Source organism: Oncorhynchus clarkii, chromosome 24 (genome assembly GCF_045791955.1).
Source record: "Oncorhynchus clarkii lewisi isolate Uvic-CL-2024 chromosome 24, UVic_Ocla_1.0, whole genome shotgun sequence".
NCBI lineage: Eukaryota > Metazoa > Chordata > Actinopteri > Salmoniformes > Salmonidae > Oncorhynchus > Oncorhynchus clarkii.
The window spans coordinates 14,953,757-14,978,186 of NC_092170.1; the positions used below are offsets into that span (position 1 = coordinate 14,953,757).

The 24,430-nt window shown below is 45.5% G+C and overlaps 1 protein-coding gene across 1 annotated transcript; it reads right to left on the minus strand.

Moving 5' to 3' along the window:
- Positions 1-3,328: 3,328 nt before the first annotated feature.
- On the minus strand, positions 3,329-24,363 carry LOC139382253 (olfactory receptor 4S1-like). The gene is made up of 4 exons (XM_071126117.1): positions 24,342-24,363; positions 23,255-23,533; positions 13,502-13,569; positions 3,329-4,204 (listed from the first exon to the last, which is right to left on the minus strand). Exons 1-4 carry the CDS (start codon positions 24,361-24,363, stop codon positions 3,329-3,331), a joined length of 1,245 nt encoding a protein of 414 aa, XP_070982218.1.
- Between the last annotated feature and the right edge of the window lie 67 nt (positions 24,364-24,430).

Genomic DNA, 24,430 nt, shown 5'->3' on the forward strand with positions numbered 1-24,430 from the left:
GGACGCGGACCCCACTTCGCCATTGTCTTAGTCCGCCGTATTGTCCGCCTCCGTGGCTTACTCCCCATGCCCACCCCTCTCAATGACCCCACTGGACAGAGGGACTGCTTGGGACAGAGGGGCAGCTCGGGACAGAGGTGAAGCAGCTGCTCGGGACAGAGGGGCGGCAGCTGCTCGGGACAGAGGGGCGGCAGCAGCTCGGGACAGAGGGGCGGCAGCAGCTCGGGACAGAGGGGCGGCAGCTGCTCGGGACAGAGGGGCGGCAGCTGCTCGGGACAGAGGGGCGGCAGCTGCTCGGGACAGAGGGGCGGCAGCTGCTCGGGACAGAGGGGCGGCAGCTGCTCGGGACAGAGGGGGGGCAGCTGCTCGGGACATAGGGGCAGCTGCTCGGGACATAGGGGCAGCTGCTCGGGACATAGGGGCAGCTGCTCGGGACATAGGGGCAGCTGCTCCGGGCGGAGGGGCTCTAGCGGCCCCTGGCCGACTGGCGGCACTGGCGGCCCCTGGTTGACTGGCGGCGCTGGCGCTGGGCTGACTGGCGGCACTGGCGGCCCCTGGTTGACTGGCGGCACTGGCGGCCCCTGGCTGACGGGCGGCACTGGCGGCTCCTGGCTGACGGGCGGCATTGGCGGCTCCTGGCTGACGGGCGGCGCTGGGCAGACGGGCGGCGCTGGGCAGACGGGCGGCGCTGGGCAGACGGGCGGCGCTGGCGGCGCTGGGCAGACGGGCGGCGCTGGCGGCGCTGGGCAGACGGGCGGCGCTGGCGGCGCTGGGCAGACGGGCGGCGCTGGCGGCGCTGGGCAGACGGGCGGCGCTGGCGGCGCTGGGCAGACGGGCGGCGCTGGCGGCGCTGGGCAGACGGGCGGCGCTGGCGGCGCTGGGCAGACGGGCGGCGCTGGCGGCGCTGGGCAGACGGGCGGCGCTGGCGGCGCTGGGCAGACGGGCGGCGCTGGCGGCGCTGGGCAGACGGGCGGCGCTGGCGGCGCTGGGCAGACGGGCGGCGCTGGCGGCGCTGGGCAGACGGGCGGCGCTGGCGGCGTTGGGCAGACGGGCGGCGCTGGCGGCGCTGGGCAGACGGGCGGCGCTGGCGGCGCTGGGCAGACGGGCGGCGCTGGCGGCGCTGGGCAGACGGGCGGCGCTGGCGGCGCTGGGCAGACGGGCGGCGCTGGCGGCGTTGGACAGGCGGGAGGCTCCGGCAGCGGCGCCGGACAGGCGGGAGGCTCCGGCAGAGGCGCCGGACAGGCGGGAGGCTCCGGCAGAGGCGCCGGACAGGCGGGAGGCTCCGGCAGAGGCGCCGGACAGGCGGGAGGCTCCGGCAGAGGCGCCGGACAGGCGGGAGGCTCCGGCAGAGGCGCCGGACAGGCGGGAGGCTCCGGCAGAGGCGCCGGACAGGCGGGAGGCTCCGGCAGAGGCGCCGGACAGGCGGGAGGCTCCGGCAGAGGCGCCGGACAGGCGGGAGGCTCCGGCAGAGGCGCCGGACAGGCGGGAGGCTCCGGCAGAGGCGCCGGACAGGCGGTAGGCTCCGGCAGAGGCGCCGGACAGACGGGAGGCTCCGGCAGAGGCGCCGGACAGACGGGAGGCTCCGGCAGAGGCGCCGGACAGACGGGAGACTCCGGCAGCGCTGGAGAGGAGGAAGGCTCTGGTAGCGCCGGAGAGGCGGGAGACTCCGGCAGCGCTGGAGAGGAGGAAGGCTCTGGACGGATGGGCCGGAGAGACAGCCTGGTACGGGGAGCTGCCACCGGAGGGCTGGGGTGTGGAGGTGGTGACGGATAGACCGGGCCGTGCAGGCGCACTGGAGCTCTTGAGCACCGAGCCTGCCCAACCTTACCCGGTTGAATGGTCCCGGTCGCCCTGCCAGTGCGGCGAGGTGGAATAGCCCGCACTGGGCTATGCAGGCGAACCGGGGACACCGTGCGCAAGGCTGGTGCCATGTAAGCCGGCCCAAGGAGACGCACTGGAGACCAGATGCGTAGAGCCGGCTTCATGGCACTTGGCTCGATGCCCACTCTAGCCCGGCCGATACGCGGAGCTGGAATGTACCGCACCGGGCTGTGCACCCGCACTGGGGACACCGTGCGCTCCACAGCATAACACGGTGCCTGCCCGGTCTCTCTAGCCCCCCGGTAACCACAGGAAGTTGGCTCAGGTCTCCTACCTGGCGTAGCCATACTCCCTGTTAGCCCCCCCCCCCCCAAGAAATTTTTGGGGCTGACTCCCGGGCTTCCATCCACGACGCCGCGCTGCCTCCTCATACCAGCGCCTCTCCGCTTTCGCCGCCTCCCGTTCTTCCTTGGGGCGGCGATATTCTCCTGGCTGAGCCCAAGGTCCTTTACCGTCTAATTCGTCCTCCCATGTCCATACCTCCTCGCGCTGCTCCTGCTGCTGCTTTTTCCTTTGCCCATTACCACACCGCTTGGTCCTGTTGTGGTGGGTGATTCTGTAACGGCGTTCGTCTGTAGGAGGAAGAGAAGCAGACCAAAGCGCAGCGTCACATGAACAAACTAACAAAAAACAAGACCAAAGCGCAGCTACACATGAACAAACTAACAAAAAACAAGAAATGTGAAAACGCAAAACAGTCCTATCCTGTGACACCAAACACAGTGACAGGAACAATCACCCACAAACAAACAGTGAAACCCAGGCTACCTAAGTATGATTCTCAATCAGAGACAACTAATGACACCTGCCTCTGATTGAGAACCATACTAGGCCGAAAACATAGAACTGACCCAAAACATAGAAAAACAAACATAGACTGCCCACCCAACTCACGCCCTGACCATACTAAATAAATGCAAAACAAAGGAAATAGAGGTCAGAACGTGACAGTGGGATTATTTTTCATGTACAGATTTTGGGCAGAGTAAATCCTTTCGCATGGAACAACAGGGAGCTAATCACACTTCTCAATTAATCAATTAGCAAGCACTAGATTAGGATTACATGGGCTAAAACGTGCAAAGTAATCAAATGGCATTTGTCTCACGTGTGACATATACACAGCTAATTTCACTTAATTGGTCAGGGTAAGAAGATGACTCCATGACTCCAAATGCTCTCTATCATTAAAACAACAAATATGTGGGCCAAGGTTATTACACATCATGTCCTTGAAATATTTTTCTGACGAAGGCCATTGATGGATCAAATATCATAATTTTAATATTTCAATAAATAAAGTACCACGTGTTTAATTGTGAACGAGATGCACATTTTCCTTCCTAATTTCCATTAAAAATAACATATGCAAATGGCCAAGCTTTATGTAAAATAGATCAACAAGAAAGATATATTGATACACACTACAGTACATCACCACAATAAATTAGGTCAAGGCAGCAACTTTAAGTTTAAACATCTGTCCAACTCTATTCCGAATCCGAGTGAGTTTCATCCCGTATATGATAGGGTTCACCAGAGGAGGCACAACAAGGAACTCCACCGCCATGATATTCCTCAGGGCCAGCAGGCTGGTGTTGCTGCCGTAGCGAGCAAACATCACATCGAAGGTGAGGGATATGGTGAAGTTAGTGAGGGTGATCAGATGAGGCAGACAGGTCTGCATGAACTTCTTCCTCTCCGCCCGGGAACGCAAAGACGCTTTGATGATGTTCACATAAGAAATCACGATGAGTATCATTTGAGAGATGTGAGAAAAAGTGGCAATGAAGCCGTAAAGGTTGTTCAGAGTGGTGTCAACACATGAGAGCTTCACGACCGCCCAGTTTGAGCAGTAGAGTTTATCGATGTCGACGCCACAGAGGGGTAACCTAGCTGTTAGTCCCATCCCAATGCTACTTTCTAGCCATGAGAAAAGCCACGTAAGAAGAAGCAGGGTCCACACTTTTCGAGTAGTCATGATAGAGTGGTATTGTAACGGTTTACAGATGGCAACATACCTGTCATATGCCATCACTGTCAAGCTGGTGAATTCACAGAAAGCAAAGGAGTAGATTACCAATATCTGGGTCATGCACCCAGGGTATGTTATCAAATGAGAGTCAAATAAAAGGTCATAAAGTATCTTTGGGTAGAAAGCTGAAGCGCCATAGATACCATTAATACACAGATTACAGAGAAATAAATACATAGGTTCATGCAACATTTTCTCCAGAAAAATGGTAACGATCAGTATCAGATTCACAAAAATGGTGAAGATGTATAGGATGAGAGTAAATGAGAAGTAGATGTGTTTGTTTATCTGTGTCACGTTCAGTCACGTATGGTTCAGAGACCATACAAATACACAGACTTTGTATGATTAATCATCTAATTCCGTTCAATATTTTTTTTTTTAAGCTGGATGACTGTTCAAAAAGATTTTCACAGTCAAAAGTCACTTTCTTCCCAAGTTCTCAGTTGTCTTGAACGTACTAAAGTCTGCAATTTCTTAGTTCTCAGTGGTTTTGAACGCGGCATCAGATTGTAACTATTTTTTAATTTTACCTTTATTTAACTAGGCAAGTCAGTTAAGAACAAATTCTTATTTTCAATGATGGCCTAGGAACAGTGGGTTAACTGCCTGTTCAGGGGCAGAACGACAGATTTGTACCTTGTCAGCTCGGCGATTTGAACTTGCAACCTTCCGGTTACTAGTCCAACGCTCTAACCACTAGGATACCCTGCCGCCCCTGTGGTACATCAGGGTTGCCAGCTCAGACCCCCCTTCCAGGGGTTTTATTTTTATTTAGCGTATTAACTTCTCCTGTGTTTGCCCCTCATTTATTGATAAATCCTCCATCATAGTAATATTTCCTGCATCATATCCCTCACGATACCTTCCGCCATTTATACCCACCTTGTAACGGCTGTCTTCATCCTCCTCCGACGAGGATCAGAGGACCAATGCGCTCTTTATTAAAACAAAACAAAATAAACAAAACAAAACAATAAACGACACGTGAAATAACTAACCAAAACAGTTCCGTGTGGAACACACAGACACAGAAAATAAACACCCACGAAACACAAGTGTGAAAAGGCTACCTATGTATGATTCTCAATCAGAGACAACTAACGACACCTGCCTCTGATTGAGAACCATACCAGGCCAACTCACGCCCTGACCATACTAAAACAAAGACAAATCAAAGGAATTAAGGTCAGAGGGTCTGGGTGGGTGTCTGTCCGCGGGACGTGGACCCCACTCCACCATAGTCCTTGTCCACCTCTTAGCCCGCCTCCATGGCCTCTTTAGAGCGGCGACCCTCGTCGCCGACCTCGGACTGGGGACCCTATCCACGGGTCCCGAATGGACGGGAGACTCCGGCAGCTCAGGACGGACGGGCGGCTCTGGCAGCTCAGGACAGACGGGCGGCTCCGGCAGCTCAGGACAGATGGGCGACTCCGGCAGCTCAGGACAGACGGGCGACTCCGGCAGCTCAGGACAGACGGGCGACTCCGGCAGCTCAGGACAGACGGGTGACTCCGGCAGCTCAGGACAGATGGGCGACTCCGGCAGCTCAGGACTGGAGGGCGACTCCGGCAGCTCAGGACTGGAGGGAGATTCTGGCAGATCCGGACTGGAGGGAGACTGGCAGATCCGGACTGGAGGGAGACTCTGGCAGATCCGGACTGGAGGGAGACTCTGGCAGATCCGGACTGGAGGGAGACTCTGGCAGATCCGGACTGGAGGGAGACTCTGGCAGCGCTGGACAGGCGGGAGCACCTGTAGGAAGGAGATGGAGAGACAGCCTGGTGCGGGGGGCTGCCACCGGATAGACCGGACCGTGAAGGCTCACTGGAGCTCACTGGAGCTCTCGAGCACCGAGCCTGTCCAACCCTACCTTGCTGAATGCTCCCTGTAGCCAGGCCAGTGCGGCAAGGTGGAATAGCCTGCAGGGGCTGTGCTGGCGAACCAGGGACACCATGCGTAGGGCTGGTGATATGTACCCCGGCCCAAGGAGATGCACTGGAGACCAGATGCGCTGAGCCGGCTTCATGGCACCTGGCTCGATGCCCACTCTAGCCCGGCCGATACGAGGCGCTGCTATGTACCGCACCGGTCTATGCCTGCGCACCGTGGACACCGTGCGCCTTACGGCATAACACGGTGCCTGCCCGGTCTACCTCTCTCCACGGTAAGCACGGGGAGTTGGCTCAGGTCTCCTACCTGACTTAGCCACACTCCCCGTGTCCCCCCCCCCCCCCCCCAAGACATTTTTGGGGCTGCCTCTCAGGCTTCCAGCCGAACTGCCGTGCTGCCTCCTCATACCACCGCCTCCAGCTCGCTGCCTCCAGCTCAGCCTTGGGGCGGGGATATTCTCCAGCCTATGCCCAGGCTCCCTTGCCGTCCAGAATCTCCTCCCATGACCAGGAGTACTGAGATCGCTGCTGCTGCCTGTTACCACGTTGCTTGGTCTTTTGGTGGTGGGTGTTTCTGTAACGGTTGTCTTCCTCCTCCTCCGACGAGGAGAGGACCAATGTGCAGCGTGGTACGTGTTCAGTCTCTTTATTAAAACAAGCGAACACTGAAACAAAACAATAAACGACACGTGAAATAACTAACCGAAACAGTTCTGTGTGGAACACACAGACACAGAAAATAAACACCCACGAAACACAAGTGGGAAAAGGCTACCTAAGTATGATTCTCAATCAGAGACAACTAATGACACCTGCCTCTGATTGAGAACCATATCACGGAACATAGACAACCCACCCAACTCACGCCCTGACCATACTAAAACAAAGACAAATTAAAGGAACTAAGGTCAGAACGTGACACCCCTGGACTTGAAAACCCTCCCACAAATGAAAATAACCTCCCAAAATGGTTTCATCCCTGCTTAGCTTTCACGCGGCGGTTAGGCTAGGCAGTAGGCTTGTATTTAGTGTGAGGATCTGTGATGTGATAACATTTTATTTGCTTTGTGATTTGTCAGAAACGGTAAATGACTTGTCAAGTCATGTGCTCCGGATCTTCTATACACTGTAACAAGTACATCGAAGATTTTTTATCGTGCTGAAAAGTGGCCAAACTAAGTTCACATTTTTCAGGCAATGGGCACATCCATCTTTGACTTTGTTTTATAGTGAATGGTATTCTGGAATTAGGGAGTTTTCGCTAGTCAAACATAAAGAATTTAGCTGACACGCATATCTTTTCTAAACAATATTACATTTCTCCCTTGTGCTCCCCAGAGATGTTTAGTGCCAGTGTTCCACAACATCCCGCAAATGTGGAGACTTAGTTAGATTTAGTGCTCTGATGGGTAATTATGTTTCTATAATCAGCCAAACCTACTATACTGTATGAACAAGTTATTCAAATGTCCATATTTCCAGCCCATAGACATCCCACTGGGCACAGATGTCAGTTCAACGTCTAGATTTTGATTTACATTTGGTTGAGTTGTCAACTAACGTCAATTCAAAGTGAAATCAACAAACATTTCACAATATCATTGGATTTAGGTTAAAAGTTGGGTGAAAAAATGACTAAATTCCCTTACGTTGATGTCTTTTTTCAAATCCAATCAGTTTTTCACGCTGATTCAACATCACATTTAATTTGGGGGTTGGAAACAATGTTGATTCAACCAGTTTTTGACCAGTGGGATGTAAGCAAAGCCTGTAACAAGCCTGTAACAAAGCCTGTAACATTGAGCGAGTTGGAGAGGCTCACTGCCACTTTATACAACAGTTCTGTGAGAGCTTTGCAAGATTGTATGGAAAATGGTATTGCACACCAAATGTGCACCTCCATGGCCAATGTGTTTTGGACTATGGCCCAGTATATGTTTTTTTTGCAGTGTTGCAGTACTCACAACCACATTTTGAGTGTCTTGGTCTTGTCTCGTGTAAGATACATTTGTACTCGGTCTTGACTCTTTTTGACAGTGAGGACTCTTATTTCTTCCCGAGACCAGCCGAGACCAGAGGACTGTAAACTCTTAATTATCAGCTTCTGCTCAATAAGTGCATAAAACCGCTTCGTCAGGCCAAATGTATACTGTGCACTCCTTTTTTGAAACGTGAATGCCTGAACAGTCTTTATATCTATTGTAGACATGTTTGCTCAGTGCGAACCTACTGGACCTAAGCCTTCAGTGTGTGACAGGTTCATGATGCTGAAAGGACATCAATGGTAATACCAGTGCACTTATGTAGGAGAGTGCACTTTTTGTAAAACACAAAGGGCCAGTGTTGTAGTAGAGGCTATGGTATAAGCCATATACCCACTTCTTTTTCAGTGGGCATTGTGTATAGTCACTTCTTAATCCCCACTGATGCGTATCAAAGTAGTGTAGTGCAGTTATACAACTTATCAATTATGTAGTACAATAGTGAAATCATGCAGAAGTAGCATACACAATTGAAAATTGTGAAATATATCCACATGCGTGCCACAGCCGCACATATAGCCTATTTTCTGCAGAATATCATCTGCAGACAGCAAGAGCGCTCAGCTCTCAACTGGCTTTGGCATGGAGCAGCTCACAGGAGAATGTCGGCGGTAGCCGGTGTGTAGTATGTAGGAAAGACGTTTCATATCTACCAGTAAATTCCAACTAAGGCAAAAATTGGTATGCAAACCAGGTATTGAAAAATGTGCATCAGGGGCGGAGGCATGAGCGGGCCTGGGTGGACACAGGCCCACTCACTGGGGAGCCAGGCCCTACCAGGCCCACCCAATCAGACTGAGAAAAAACAAAAAAAGATATACATTATTATTACAAAAAACACAGTTCCACTCACCAGATGCAGTCAATGACAAAAAAACACCCTTTTTGGCCTCATGGGTGAAATGTTATTCATATTTTTCATAATTTCATAATTAATAAAGAATATCTCAAGAAACCTGTGTTTCTATGTCAAACTATTTTGTTATATTTCAGTATTCTGTGATGTATATAAAGTGATGAATGGAAGTATACAGTGTATTCGGAAAGTATTCAGACCATTTGACTTTTTCCACATTTTGTCACATTACAGCCTTATTCTAAAATTGATTAAATAAATAAAAATCTCATCAATCTACACACAATACCCCATAATGAAAAATCTATATTATGTTTCACATTCTTAAAATAAAGTGGTGATCCTAACTGACCTAAAACAGGGCATTTTTACTAGGATTAAATGTCAGGAATTGTGAACAACTGAGTTTAAATGTATTTGGCTAAGGTGTATGTAAACTTCAGACTTCAACTGTACTTCAAGCGGTTGTAAAATTAAAAATGCAATAGCAAAATGTTCCCTGGTATGACCTTAATAAGGACTGGACCCTTTTTCGCAATCTTTGTCTAAAATGACTAACTGCCTGTATGTAGCTCAGGACCTGAATCAAGGATATGCATATTATTGATACCAGTTGAAAGGTAACACTTTGAAGTTTGTGGAAATGTGAAAGTAATGTAGGAGAATATAACACATTAGATCTGGTGAAAGATAATACAAACCAAAAAACAGGCGTTTTCTATTATTATTTTTGTATCATCTTTGAAATGAGAAAGGCCAATTTATAATATAGGAATCTAGGTGCAATTTAGATTTCTGCCACTAGATGGAAACCGTGTGTATGCAAAGTTTCAGATTGATCCAGAGAAGCATTGCAATACTGCACAATATGTTTTATCAAGTCTGCCCAAATGTGCCGAATTGGTCAATTGATACATTTTCAAGTACATAACTATAGGGAAAATACAAAAATGACATAGTAATACAAAATGTAAGTTTACACACTCTCAGGAATGGCATACATTATGGATCATTACTGAATGTAAGTACATTTTTTATCTTCAAATGTATCAAGCCAGTTTCCATGACAACATTTTTTTTGTTGTGCACTCTCCTCAAACAATAGCATGGTCTTTTTTCAATGTAATAGCTATTGTGCATTGAACAGCGCAGTTAGATTAATAAGAATTTAAGCTTTCTGCCCATATAAGACATGTCTATGTCCTGGAAAGTTTGCTGTTACTTACACCGTCATGCTAGTCACATTAGCGCACGTTAGTGACAACCGTCACGGTATAGGGACACCAAAGCCATAGAGGTTAAAACAATTCAATATACTTTAGTTGATACCCCCCCTTAGGCTCTCATTAAATTATTAAAAAGTTTAGTATTTTGTACCATATTCCAAGCACGGAATGATTGTGACTCTACAAACTTGTTGGATGCATTTGCTGTTTGTTTTGGTTGTGTTTCAGATTATTTTGTGCCGAATAGCAATTCATGGTAAATCATGTATTGTGACATTTTGGAGTGACTTTTAAATAAGAATAAAATATGTTTCAGTATACTTCTACATTAATGTGGATGCTATGATTATGGATAGTCCTGAAATAATCGTGAATAACGATTACACAAATATCATACCCCCCCAAAAAATAATGCTAAGCTCCCCTGTTATTTTAATGGTGAGAGGTTAGCATGTCTTGGGGGTATGATATTTGTCCGGCTGTAACTTTCTCACTCATCATTGTTCACAATTCATTCAGAACTATGGAACTTTGCATTGTGCAGTGAAACTGCTTGAGCTGTTTAAATACTATTTGACAGTCTGACTTTTTAGTTTGTCCTATTAAAGCCAACTTTATTTTCCACAGCCTTTGTTTTTTGTTCTTTGATTCATGTGTTTTATTCCCTTTTGTTAGTTTTTTATCCTTAATTTCGTGTGAAAATACAGTTTGAAAATAAAAATAATGTTAGAGTTGAAGTTTTATTTGATATTGGATCTTGAAACGATGGAATGACAATAGTTGTATGAATATAGATTCCAATAACTTAATAGTGTATTAGTCTTTAAGATATTTTTAAAAATATATTAACTAATTCCAAAGACTAAGCTACTGCACAGATTTGGAGAAGATTTATGCAGAACTGATCAGGATGAATGAGAACAATGGTCAAGGTGTTATTAAGAGCTATTAGCATGTGTGAAGATCCAGGTCCTTCCAAAGCTGAAGACTCAGACTGGTGAAATTCACAGAAATTCCAAACTCATGACTGTTGAAATCTGTTTTTATTGTGACAATACTTGGCTTTTCCTTGCCAAAAGTTACGCATTTGAATCTCATCATGAACAACTTTAGCATTTTAGCTAATCAGCAACTTTGCAAATATTTTCTACTTTTTAGATATTTAACATGTTAGATAACCCTAATCTTAACCCTTTAACCTAACTCCTAACCTTAACCTTAACCCTAACTTCTAACCTAGCTAACGTTAGCGAACTAGCTAACATTAGCCACATCAAATTAGAATTAGAATTAAAATTTGTAACATATCATGCAAATTGTAATTCTTAGCGAACATACTAAATGGAGGGAAACAGACTTACTTTAGTCCAGGTTGTCCAGGTTGAATGGTGAGGTAGCCTACGGAATGGAATGCAATGTTGTAGAAAGAAAGATTGTAAAACAAGAAACACGCAAGAAGGCAGCTCATTAATTTTGTATCTATATATTATCTATAAAGAGGACATCTTAAAGGGAAACTTGCCCATCTCCAGCACCATCCTAACATCCACATATGTGAAACGTTTCTTTGTTTTTATAGTAAAAAAAAGATAGGGGAAGGGAAGCGATTCCAATGGCATCATCGGTGTGCATTGTGTGATTTTGACCAATTGTGAGTAGGCATTTCTTGATGTTAGGATGAGGTAATTTAAACACATTTCTCTGTCTTTCTAATTACATAAAAACAGTGCAGGTTTCTAGCGAACCTAAGGTTGCTAATCAACTGTAAAAAATGTGTTCAATTAAGTGAAGTCTTAAGTCTTAACTGAATGAACAGAGACAAAATGCAATATCGTAGTTTATCAAAATAGTTTGGGTATTGGCCTAGTCTCCAGGGAAATATTTTTGATTGCAGGTAGCCAGCCCTATGTTGTCAATGGATGGTGTGAAAACCGATAATGTTTGTGTTTCACTGGCTGAGTTGATTGTCTGATTTTAGATGATGGCCTATCAGTTAATTGACAGCTGATTGAACAGCCTGTTGAACAGCTTATTTCACCATCCCCAATCCTACAAGATGCGCCAACCCTGTCTCTTTAATCATGTGAGTATTTGGTCATAATCAATTAAGAATGTGATCACATTGATTGGATGAAGATACAATGATCAAATCCAAATGACTTCACAACAATTGTAACAATGAAAATCACCTCTTTACATGTACAGTTTAACATTATGTTTAGTTATATTTGCAGCACTATGTCAATGAACATACCCTGACAGTACTATTGTCTGTGTCACCACCTTATTAATAGGCATATACAGCGTGCAGTAGAATGCGTTAATCAGTTGATTGACAGGTGTAGACCTAGGCTACTGTGAAACTAGAAACGTTCCTCTAGTGTGGATGCTGGCTATAATTTGTCGTTATAGATATGGTCTTTGGTGGCCCTTAGTTGAGATTTCCATTGCTAAACTGTTATGCGCAGGCTACAGTAGCATGCTGTACTTTCCGTTTGATGTTGGCATTTGAAGACATCTTTGTTCTGCATTGAAAGCCTGTATTGTGTGGCTTTAATATGTGTATTTTCATTTCGTAAAGATGTCAAGATGTTTATGCATTTGAGCCAATGATCCAAAGACGATTTCATTGAGCTGAGAAACGTTGCTTTGACGTGTAAATTATTTGACTATTAATTTTACTTTTTGAAAACATTGAGTCAGTCCCCTCCTGTACTCCCTGTTCACCCACGACTGCGTGGTCAGGCACGACTCCAACACGATCATTAACTTTGCAGATGACACAACAGTGGTAGGCCTGATCACCGACAACGATGAGACAGCCTATAGTGAGGAGGCCAGAGACCTGGCCGAGTGGTGCCAGAATAACAACCTCTCCCTCAACGTTGCCAAGACAAAAGAGATGATTTTGGACTACAGGAAAAGGAGGACCGAGCACGCCCCCATTCTCATCGACGGGGCTGTAGTGGAGTTGGTTGAGAGCTTCAAGTTCCTTGGTGTCCACATCACCAACAAACTAGAATGGTCCAAATGCATCAAGACAGTAGTGAAGAGGGCACGACAAAGCCTATTCCCCCTCGGGAAACTAAAAGGAATTGGCAGGGGTCCTCAGATCCTCAAAAAGCTCTACACCTGCAACATCGAGAGCATCCTGACTGGTTGCATCACTGCCTTGTACGGCAACTGCTCGGCCTCTGACCGCAAGGCACTACAGAGGGTAGTGCGTATGGCCCAGTACATCACTGGGGCCAAGCTGCCTGCCATACAGGACCTCTACACCAGGCGGTGTCAGAGGAAGGCCCTAAACATTGTGAAATTGTCCAGACACCCCAGTCATAGACTGTTCTCTCTACTTCCGGATGGCAAGTGGTACCGGAGTGCCAAGTCTAGGACCAAAAGACCTCAACAGCTTTTACCAAAAGGCAAAAGACTCCTGAACAGGTAATCAAATGGCTACCCGGACTATTTGCATTGTGCCCCCCCCCCCCCCCCCCCCCCCCTTTACGCTGCTGCTACACTCTGTTTATCATATATGCATAGTCACTTTAACCATACCTACATGTACACACTATCTCATTTAGCCCGACTAACCAGTGCCTGTATATAGCCTCGCTACTGTTATTTTTCACTCTTTTTACTGTTGTTTTTTATTTCTATACTTATCTATTGTTCACCTAATATCTATTTTTTACTTAAAAATTGCACTGTTGGTTAGAGCCTGTAAGTAAGCATTTCACTGTAAGGTCTACAGCTGTTGTATTCGAAGCACGTGACAAATGATTGTATTTACTGTATTTGGCCATCAGTCTTCACAAAACAGGTCATTAGTCCACTGTATCTTTCAATTCCCTTGACAACTATTTAGCAACCTGTGAGACCAGGGAAGCTGAAACAAAAACAGAGGTAGCCCATGATAGCTGTCTCTCGTTAGACCAATTGAAGGGTTAGTCCCAGGGAGGTACAAAATGTTATTAGGCTTAATGTTTTCCCTTCAGACTGGTCTGATATGAATGATGCAACCATATCAAACTGGGCCTAACAAGAAGTTTACTGCACCAGAAAGGTACTCCAAACACATTGTTCCTCATATTATGTTGACCTGTGACCTGAGAGTGAAAATCCTGATATGGTCAAGTTTATGTAAAATGATTTTCACTCTCCGGTCTTGATCTGCTAAGAGAATAGAAAATACAGACAGTTTAGTTGCTAAGGATCCTAGATTCTAAAAGCCACTTCTGTAGACAAACATGCAGGTTTGGTTGCATACGCATTTCCATTGATGAGAGGAGAGGTCCCTGATGCATTCAAATTATATTTATTACTCACAATTGTCGATTGTTTGTCACAGATTCCAGGTGGGTATTTGTAAAAAAAAAAATATAATAATACACATATGGTTTAATTAATACTAATAATATAGTGAGAGTGTCAAGGACAGGGTATGCCATGGCAACCCCGGAGCAATTACACATTACAAGTGACATTAATCAGGGGCGTTTCTAGGATTCAAAAGACATTGTGGGCTCATTCTACAGCCAGTAGGGAGGTTCGGGGGAATTTTGGATGATTTTTTAAATATGTATAATGTATTAAACTGGATACATTTTGAGTGAGTAATTTAGTCAAATGTACTACAATTCAAATACTCAAGGTTTTTTTGCATTATTCGTTTTTTGATAATGAGGTTCTACACAATGCAAGACAAACTTAGTGTTATTCCAATCGACATGAATGTGGTGTCATATTAAAGAAGATGTTGTGCTCTTTAAAACTAAGTTGACTTGTAATTGTCATTTGGTCTTTGTTTTTTAGCTGTTTGTTTGTATTGTGTGAGAAAATTAGCTTTATCTTGAACATTCTCAGTAATCTACAGCAGTATTCTAGAATTACATTTGGATATACAGTGGCAAGAAACAGTATGTGAACCCTTTGGAATTACCTGGATTTCTGCATAGATTGATCCTAAAATGTTATCTGTTCTTCATCAGATAACATTCACAACAATAGACAAACACAGTCTGCTTAAACTAATAACACAAACAATATGTTTTCATGTCTTTATTGAACACACTGTGTAAACATTCACAGTACAGGGTGTAAAAAGTTATGTGAACCCTTGGCTTTAAAAACTGGTTGACCCTCCTTTGGCAGCAGTAACCTCAACCAAACGTTTTCTGTAGTTGCAGATCAGACCTGCACAAAGGTCATGAGTAATTTTGGACCATTCCTCTTTACAAAACTGTTTCAGTTCAGCATTATTCTTGGGATGTCTCGTGTGAACTGTTATCGTGAGGTCATGCCACAGCATCTCAATTGGGTTGAGGTCAGGACTCTGACTGGGCCACTCCAGAAGGCATATTTTCTTATGTTGAAGCCATTCTGTTGTTGATTTACTTCTGTGTTTTGGGTCGTTGTCCTGTTGCATCACCCAACTTCTGTTGATCTTCAATTGGGGGACAGATAGCCTTACATTCTACTGCAAAATGTCTTGATAAACTTGGGAATTCATTTTTCCATCGATCGTAGCAAGCTGTCCAGGTCCTGAGGCCCCAAACCATGATGCTCCTTCCACAATACTTTAAAGTTGGGATGAGGTTTTGATGTTGTTGTGCCTTTTTTCTCCACAGATAGTGTTGTGTGTTCCTTCCAAACAACTCAACTTTAGTTTCATCTGTCCACAGAATATTTTGCCAGTATCGCTGTGAAACATCCAGCTGCTCTTTTGCGATCTTCAGACGTGCAGCAATGTTTTTTTTAGACAGCCATGGCTTCTTCCGTGGTGTCCTTCCATGAACACCATTCATGTTTAGTGTTTTACCTATTGTAGACTCGTCAACAGAGATGTTAGCATGTTACAGAGTTTTCTGTAAGTCTTTAGCTCACACCCTAGGATTCTTCTTAACCTCATTGAGTATTCTGCGCTGTGCTCTTGCAGTCATCTTTGCAGGACAGCCACTCGTAGGGAGAGTACTGTAGCAACAGTGCTGAACTTTCTCCATTTATAGACAATTTGTCTTATCGTGGACTGATGAACATCAAGGCTTCTAGAGACACTTTTGTAACACTTTCCAGCTTTTTGTGAGTCAACAATTCTTATTCTTAGGCCTTCTGAGTTCTCTTTTGTTCAAGGCATGGTTCACATCAGGCAATGCTTCTTGTGAGTAGCAAACTCACATCTTGTGAGTGTGTTTTATGTTGCAGGGCAGCTCTAACCAACATCTCCAATCTCGTTTCATTGATTGGACTCTAGGTTAGCTTACTAATGATTGCAATTAACTTTTGGAGAAGTCATTAGCCTAGGGGTTCACATACTTTTTACAACCTACAATGTGAATGTTTAAATTATGTATTCAATGTTAACAAGAAAAATACAATAATTGGTGTGTTATTAGTTTCAGCACACTGTTTGTCTATTGTTGTGATCAGATCAAATTGTATGGCCAATTTATGCAGAAATCCAGGTACTTTTTCTTGCCAATGTAAAGGGTAAAGCAACAAACCACTGAAATAGAATCACCCTAGGTAATACAAATTACACAAGTCTCCTAATAGTCATTTAATCCATTGTATGGACTTCATAAAAATATCTGCTTAGATTGTTAAGGTGTGGTAACCAGAATTAATGTGTTTAGTTACCTATTTTTGTCCTCTTTAGATTTATTTGGGACCAAACTGCCATGTACAGTCTTCCATACAACCACAAAGTGCTATGGCGTCCACTCATAAGAAAGGAAATGTAATGGTGTATTGCCTGAATGTCACGTGCCATTAACCTTGTCACCAATTTACTGCCTACGTCAACCAAGATGGCTGAAAGAACAACGTGGTTGGGAAACACACCCGCCATTGGACACCTCGTGGCTACTCCTACAGTTAGGTTCACAGCTTGGGAAACCCATCCAAGCTGAAACCACAAGGGGGACTGTCACACACCCTCCAGGCAAAGATACATAGTTCACCCATAAATGGTGTGAAGGGGGGTCAGCCATTCCTGTCACTAAGTGGCTTTCCAGACACCTCTATCACTCAGCTGTTCCTCCCCTTTTTACTACACTGGGTGTCCCCTGAAGGAGGTCAGGAGACAAATAACAGCCACTTTTTTCAGTTCACCAGACCATCCACATGATTCACACACATTTCTGGGGGTGCCACAGATGTGGATTCTTAGAAAAGGGAGGAGAGGCAGGCTATGATATTCTTTGTGGAAAGAGGGAGAAGTGGTGCCAATTGCGCCACTGACATTTAAACACTTTCCTTAACAACGTATCAAACTGAAGGACTCATAACTTGAAGAATAATGTGATATTTCTTCAGATTTTTCTATTTCATTAAATAGGTGTATAATGTGTATTTGCTGTAACATGTTATGTATTCATTTTATGGAAGCCATTTTTAGATCCTACTGTAGAGGCTACATATTTCATCCTAAGGTGTCACGCCCTGGCCTTAGTATTCTGTGTTTTCGTTAGTTTTTTGGTGAGGCCAGGGTGTGACATGGGGATTTATGTGGTTTGTTTTGTCTGGGGTTGTTTGTAGTTATGGGATTGTGGTTAGAGTAGTACTCTAGGTAAGTCTATGGTTGCCTAGAGTGGTTCTCAATCAGAGGCAAGTGTTTATCGTTGTCTCTGATTGGGAACCATATTTAGGCAGCCATATTCTTTAGGTCTCTTGTGGGTGATTGTTCCTGTCTTTGTGTTTGTGGCACCAGATAGGACTGTTTCGGTTTTTTCATGTTTCTTGTTTTGTGGATTGTTGTAATTTCATCTTTATTAAAGACGTACAAAACTAACCACGCTGCATTTTGGCCCGCCTCTCTTTCACCAGAAGAAAACCGTTACATAAGGACTGTTGACCTGTTTTCTGTACAGTAGGAAGACACTGTGGACACGAGGAAATTTCTGATTTATCTCAATAGCCAGAAATTTACTGAATTGTCAGAGTCAACTGGGTGGTCCCGTGACTTCCTGTCCAGATTATCGGCCCGCCCCCTGCGAGTATCCCTCCGGTCTGCGGCCCATCGTAGGAGGTTCCGGTCTACGGCCCGTCGTAGGAGGTTCCGGTCTACGGCCCGTCGTAGGAGGTTCCGGTCTACGGCCCGTCGTAGGAGGTTCCGGTATGTAGACTGTTGCCGGACACTCTGGACTGGGTACTGTAGCCGGACGCTCTGGACTGGGTACTGTTGCCGGACGCTCTGGACTGACGAGGCGCACTGTAGGCCGGGTGCGTGGTGCCGGCACTTATGGTACTGGGCCGAGGACACGCACCTCAGGGCGAGTGCGGGGAGGAGGAACAGGGCGTACTGGACTGCCGAGGCGCACTATAGGCCTGGTGCGTGATGCAGGCACTGGTGGTACCGGGCTGGGGACACGCACCTCAGGGCGAGTGCGAGGAGCAGGAACAGGAGGTACTGGACCCTGGAGGCGCACTGGTGGCCTGGTGCGTGGTGCCGGCACTGGTGGTACTGGGCCGAGGACACGCACCTCAGGGCGAGTGCAGGGAGGAGGAACACGATGTACTGGGCTGTGGAGGCGTACTGGAGGTCTGGTGCGTGGTGTTGGCACTGGTGGTACTGGATAGACCGGACCGTGAAGTCGCACTGGAGGTCTCGAGCTAATGGCCTGCACAACCCGTCCTGGCTGGATGGTGACTCTAGCCCGGCACGTGCGGGGTGCAGGCGCAGGACGCACTGGGCTGTGCAGACATACGGGAGACACAGTGCGCAATGCCGGCGCAATATATCCTGGCCCGAGGAGACACACTGGCTGTCTGGAGAGCAGGGCTGGCACAATCTGCCCTGGCTGGATCCTCACCCAAGCCTGGCAGATGCGGGGAGCTGGGATGTAGCGCACCGGGCTAAGCACCCGTACTGGGGACACCGTGTGCTCCGAGGAGTTGGCTCAGGTCTCCTACCTGACTTAGCCAAAATCCTTGTGTGCTCCGCCCCCCAAAAATCTTGGGGCTGCCTCTCGGGCTTCCGTGCTAGCCTTGTACCCATATACCGTCGCCGTTCCTCCTGTGCTCTCTCCACCTGCTTCCATGGCAGGGTCTTGTCCCCTGCCATTACCTCCTCCCAGGTCCAGGATGTTTTACCGTCCAGTATTTTGTCTCGAGTCCTCGATTCCATAAAGCACTGTTCCTCCTTATCACGCTGCTTGGTCCTTTTATAGTGGGTTATTCTGTCACGTACGTCGTAAAGAGGAGACCAAAGCGCAGCGTGATTAGAATACATGTTATATATTTTAATAAAGACAGACACTAAACAAACTACAAAAACAACACAACGAACGTGACGCTATACTATAAATGTGCATACACAGGCAACTAGACATAGACAATAACCCACGAAATACCCAAAGAAGATGGCTGCCTAAATATGGTTCCCAATCAGAGACAACGATACACACCTGCCTCTAATTGAGAACCAATCTAGGCAACCATAGACATATATAAACACCTAGATAGTAAACAACCCCAAAAACCTACAAAACCCCTAGACAGTAGAAAAAACACATACATCACCCATGTCACACCCTGACCTAACCAAAACAATAAAGAAAACAAAGAATACTCAGGTCAGGGCATGACCCCCCCCCCCCCCCACAAAGGTGCAGACTCCGACCGCAAAACCTAATCTAAAGGGAAGGGTCAGGGTACACTTTAGCCAAATACATTTAAACTCAGTTTTTCAATTCCTGACATTTAAGTAAAAATTCCCTCTCTTAGGTCAGTTAGGATCACCACTTTATTTTAAGAATGTGAAATGCCAGAATTATAGTAGAGAGAATGGTTTATTTCAGCTTTAATTTCTTTCATCACATTCTCAGTGGGTTACAAGTTTACATACACTCAATTAGTATTTGGTAGCATTGCCTTTAAATTGTTTAACTTGAGTCAAATCTTGTTTCGAGTAGCCTTCCACAAAGCTTCCCACAATAAGTTGGGTGAATTTTGGCCCATTCCTACTGAGCTGGTGTAACGGAGTTGGGTTTGTAGGCCTCCTAGCTCACACATGCTTTTTCAGTTCTGCCCACAAATGTCCTATAGGGTTGAGGTCAGGGCTTTGTGATGGCCACTCCAATACCTTGACTTTGTTGTCCTTAAGGCATTTTGCCACAACTTTGGAAGAATGCTTGGGGTCATTGTCCATTTGGAAGACCCATTTGCGACCAAGCTTTAACTTCCTGACTGATGTCTTAAGATGTTGCTGTCAATGGTGGGTGTAGCTGGTGCATGGAAGTCAGGGGCAGGAGAGCAAGGATGAGTGGACAAAGCACTTTACTTTACAGAACGCAACTGCATCACAAAACAAATGCCCAACGAACAAGTGAGGCAGCACAAAGTACAAAAAAACCCAAGTACAAAGTACCGGCTGCCACAAAACACGGGTATAAAACAAAACCAGCCGGAAGTGTGCCAACCCTGACGATAAACAATTTCAAACATAGACATGGGGTGAACAGAGGGTTAAATACACGACAAGTAATGGGGAATCAGGTGTGTGGGAAAACCAGGTGTGTGGGAAAACAAGACAAAACAAATGGAAAATGAAAGGTGGATCGGCGATGGCTAGAAGTCCGGTGACATTGACCGCTAAACGCCGCCCGAACAAGGAGAGGAACTGACTTCGGCGGAAGTCGTGACAGTTGCTTCAATATATCTACCAAATTTTCTCCCTCATGAAGCCATCTATTTTGTGAAGCGCACCAGTCCCTCCTGCAGCAAAACACCCCCTGTTCTTCATGGTTGGGATGGTGTTCTTCAGCTTGCAAGCCTCCCCCTTTTTCCTCCAAACATAACGATGGTCATTATGGCCAAACAGTTATATTTTTGTTTCATCAGACCAGAGGACATTTCTCCAAAAAGTACGATCTTTGTCCCCATGTGCAGTTGCAAAACTATTGTCTGTGCAACGGATCTCGTCCTCCTCTTCTGAGGAGGAGTAGCGAGGAGGATCGGAGGACCAGTTTGCAGCATGGTAAGTGTTCATGATGTAATATTTAATGAATCAAACTGAACAGAACACTGGAACAAAACAATAAACGTGAATAAACGAAAACCGAAACAGTCCTGTCTGGTGACATACACAAAGACAGAAAATAAACACCCAGGAAACAGAGGTGGAAAAAGGCTACCTAAGTATGATTCTCAATCAGAGACAACTAACAACACCTGCCTCTGATAGTATGCTAGGCCGAACACAGGAACCAACATAGAAAAACAAACAGACTGCCCATCCCAACTCACACCCTGACCATACTAAAACAGAGACAAAGCAAAGGAACTAAGGTCAGAACGTGACAGTCTGTCTTTTTTATGGCGGTTTTGGAGCAGTGGCTTCTTCCTTGCTGAGCGACTTTTCAGGTTATGTTGATATAGGACTTGTTTAACTTTGGATGTAGATACTTTTGTACCTGTTTCCTCCAGCATCTTCACAAGGTTATTTGCTGTTGTTCTGGGATTGATTTGCACCCTTCGCACCAAAGTACGTTCATTTCTAGGAGACCGAACGCGTCTCCTTCCTGAACGATATGACGGCTGCGTGGTCCCATGGTGTTTATACTTGCGTACTATTGTTTGTACAGATGAATGTGGTACCTTCAGGCATTTGGAAATTGCTCCCAAGGATGAACCAGACTTGTGGAGGTCTACAATTTTTTTCTGAGGGTTGATTTCTTTTGATTTTCCCATGATGTCAAGCAAAGAGGCACTGAGCTTGAAGGTAGGCCTTGAAAAACATCCACAGGTACACCTCCAATTGACTCAAATGATGTCAATTAGCCTATGAGAAGATTATAAAGCCATGACATAATTTTCTGGAATTTTCCAAGCTGTTTAAAGGCACAGTCATCTTCGTGTATGTAAACTTATGACCCCCTGGAATTGTGATACAGTAGTGAGTGATATAAGTGATATAATCTGTCTGTAAACAATTGTTGGAAAAATTACTTGTGTCATTCACAAAGTAGAAGTCCTAACCGACTTGCCAAAACTATAGTTTGTTAACAAGACATTTGTGCAGTGGTTGAAAAACAAGTTTTAGTGACTCCAGCCTAAGTGTATGTAAACTTCCGACTTCATCTTTACAGGGGGGTACCGATACAGAATCAATGTGTGGGGACACCGGTTAGTCGAGGTAATTGAGGTAATATGTACATGTAAGTAGAGTTATTAAAGTGACTATGCATTGATGATAACAACAGAGAGTAGCAGTGGTTAAAATAAGGGAGGGGGGCAATGCAAATAGTCTGGGTAGCCATTTGATTAGATGTTCAGGTGATTAGATGTACTTTAGTGATATCTTTTTCAACCTAATGCATATCTCTTAAAAATATAAACGTTCATGTGCTAACACTCAATAACTGTGCAGGAAAAAAAGTCAATCTATCCCGCCACAATGCTACAGAACTGTTGCTGTCAACAGAGTGTAGACATTGAGTGAAAATACTGAAGACTTCTGAAACACAGTACCAGTCAAAAGTTTGGATACACCTACTCATTCCAAGGGTTTTCATTATTTTTTACTATTTTCTACATTGTAAATAAAACTAGGAAATAACACATATGGAATCATGTAGTAACCATAAAAGTGTTAAACAAATCAAAATATATTTTATATTTGAGATTCTTCAAACAAACATTTGCTTTTGGGTCTTCATTTAAGGTTGGGGTTAGATATTCGGGTTTTCAGTGTGGTTAAGGTTAGGTTTAAAATCTGATTTTATGACTTTGTGGCTGTGCCAGCTGGTGACCACTCTGCAGAGCTGCCTCCTGTGTTATAGTCACTCACCTGTTTAGATAACTTGAAAACAAGTTAAACCAGCTCTGCTAGGGAGACTAAAATGGTCAGTGAGGTTCTCTGATTTGTGTCACCCAGACTTATCTTGCTTATTTTCCAAATGTTACAACAGGAGTAGCAAAACCTACTCTTGACACGTAATTCGCTGATGCTAAAATAATATGTTAGAAGGTTCATTATAAGTGCAAAATGTGAACATACTGGTAATGGTTTTACCAGGAGAATATACCAAACACTTTATCATGTATGGTTTCATACAAAAACATTTCTAAAACAGACGCTGAGACGCAACCCATGCAAAAAACCTCATATCTTTAGCTTAAGCTGACAGATTTGAAGAATGATTTTAAAGTCGCTGGGGTGAGGACAGAGGACACTGGCTGCTCCTCTTGCTGTGATAACTGGGTTGATGATGGTGCTGCAGGGACAATACAGCATGATACAAGTCTTTACTAACGCTTATCAAATCGAAGAGAAGTTTGGCACTGTGACAGACGTAACTGAATGGTGTATCAGTTTCACTCACTCATCTGGGCAGGCTGCCCGGGAGCCACTTTGTTATAAAGTCCAGGATCTCTCTCCTGAACTCTGGCAATCATCTTCTCACTGGCTTTGCTCCCTTTCTTCCGCACCATATCGATAAGGCATCGTGCCTGCTCTGCCCTAGTGCTGTTCTCCTCCGTCACCGATTCTGTCTCTTCATCGTTCAGCACCTTGTCCTCCAAAAGGTCATCCAGGAGCTGCTTGATCGCTGGCTTCGTCACACTGTCTATGAATGTCTTCCGAGCCTTGGAGAGCAACTTGTCTGGTGAAAGTAAATTAAGACATTGTTGGAGCGATATCTACGTCTTATGCATCTGCTTTGTAATTGTGCATGTGCAGTGCATTCTAAATATCAATTAATTGTTTAATGATGCAAGAAGCCATGATATATTTGTTTAATCATATTTTTGTTCATGGCCTACATGGTTCATGTGTTCACACAAACACAGAGAGAGAGATAGAGAGAGAGAGATTGAGACTGTAGAATAATCTGTGCTCAGGAAAGTACTAATTGCAGAAAGGCAGTCCTGGGCTCCTCCAACTCCTTAACACACACAACACACACACACAAATACACACACACACAGAAACTAAGTGACGGCTTATGCCGTTTATTGGCCAAGCCGACACTGCACTAGCCTAACCACCCACTGGAGGCTGGGAGTCACACCATGACAATTTAATTATTGGTGTCATTGGAGTTCAAGTAAACACACTGCTGTATATAGTTTTTTCTTCCTTTAAAGGGTATAAAAGGTCGGTGATATGACAGTAGTTTAGTGTGGAATAGCCCACCGGCACAGACCATACAAAAGGTCTGTCTACACCAATGCAATCTGGAAAAAGATACCAGGTGATCTAGACTTACGTCCTGTTATTAATATATATATATATATGTGTGTGTGTATGTGTACATGTACATATTTTTATTGGTGTTTATTTATACAGTAATACAATCAGAGGGGGAGACAGTCAAGTGGGAGAAGCAGTGAGAAAGTTGGACACAGGGATTGAACCCTGGTCTCTGGTGGGGAGATGTATGTGACTTATGATGAGGAGTGTTACCACACCACAGCTCTGCACGACTAGCATCCTGTTTGATTTACACACTATGATTGGAGTGTTTGTAACAGTAGAGCAAAGATCGGTAAGCTAAGAC

Excerpts from the sequence above, each read along its gene's own strand:
- LOC139382253 (XM_071126117.1), bottom strand. The coding sequence starts at position 24,363 with ATGCTAGTCGTGCAGAGCTGTG. Across the intron at positions 13,570-23,254 it reads CGGGCAGCCTGCCCAGATGA|TAAAAAGAGTGAAAAATAAC; the intron begins GTGAGTGAAACT and ends AAAAAACAACAG. Across the intron at positions 4,205-13,501 it reads TAGTCGGGCTAAATGAGATA|ATAAACAAACACATCTACTT; the intron begins GTGTGTACATGT and ends AACGTGACACAG.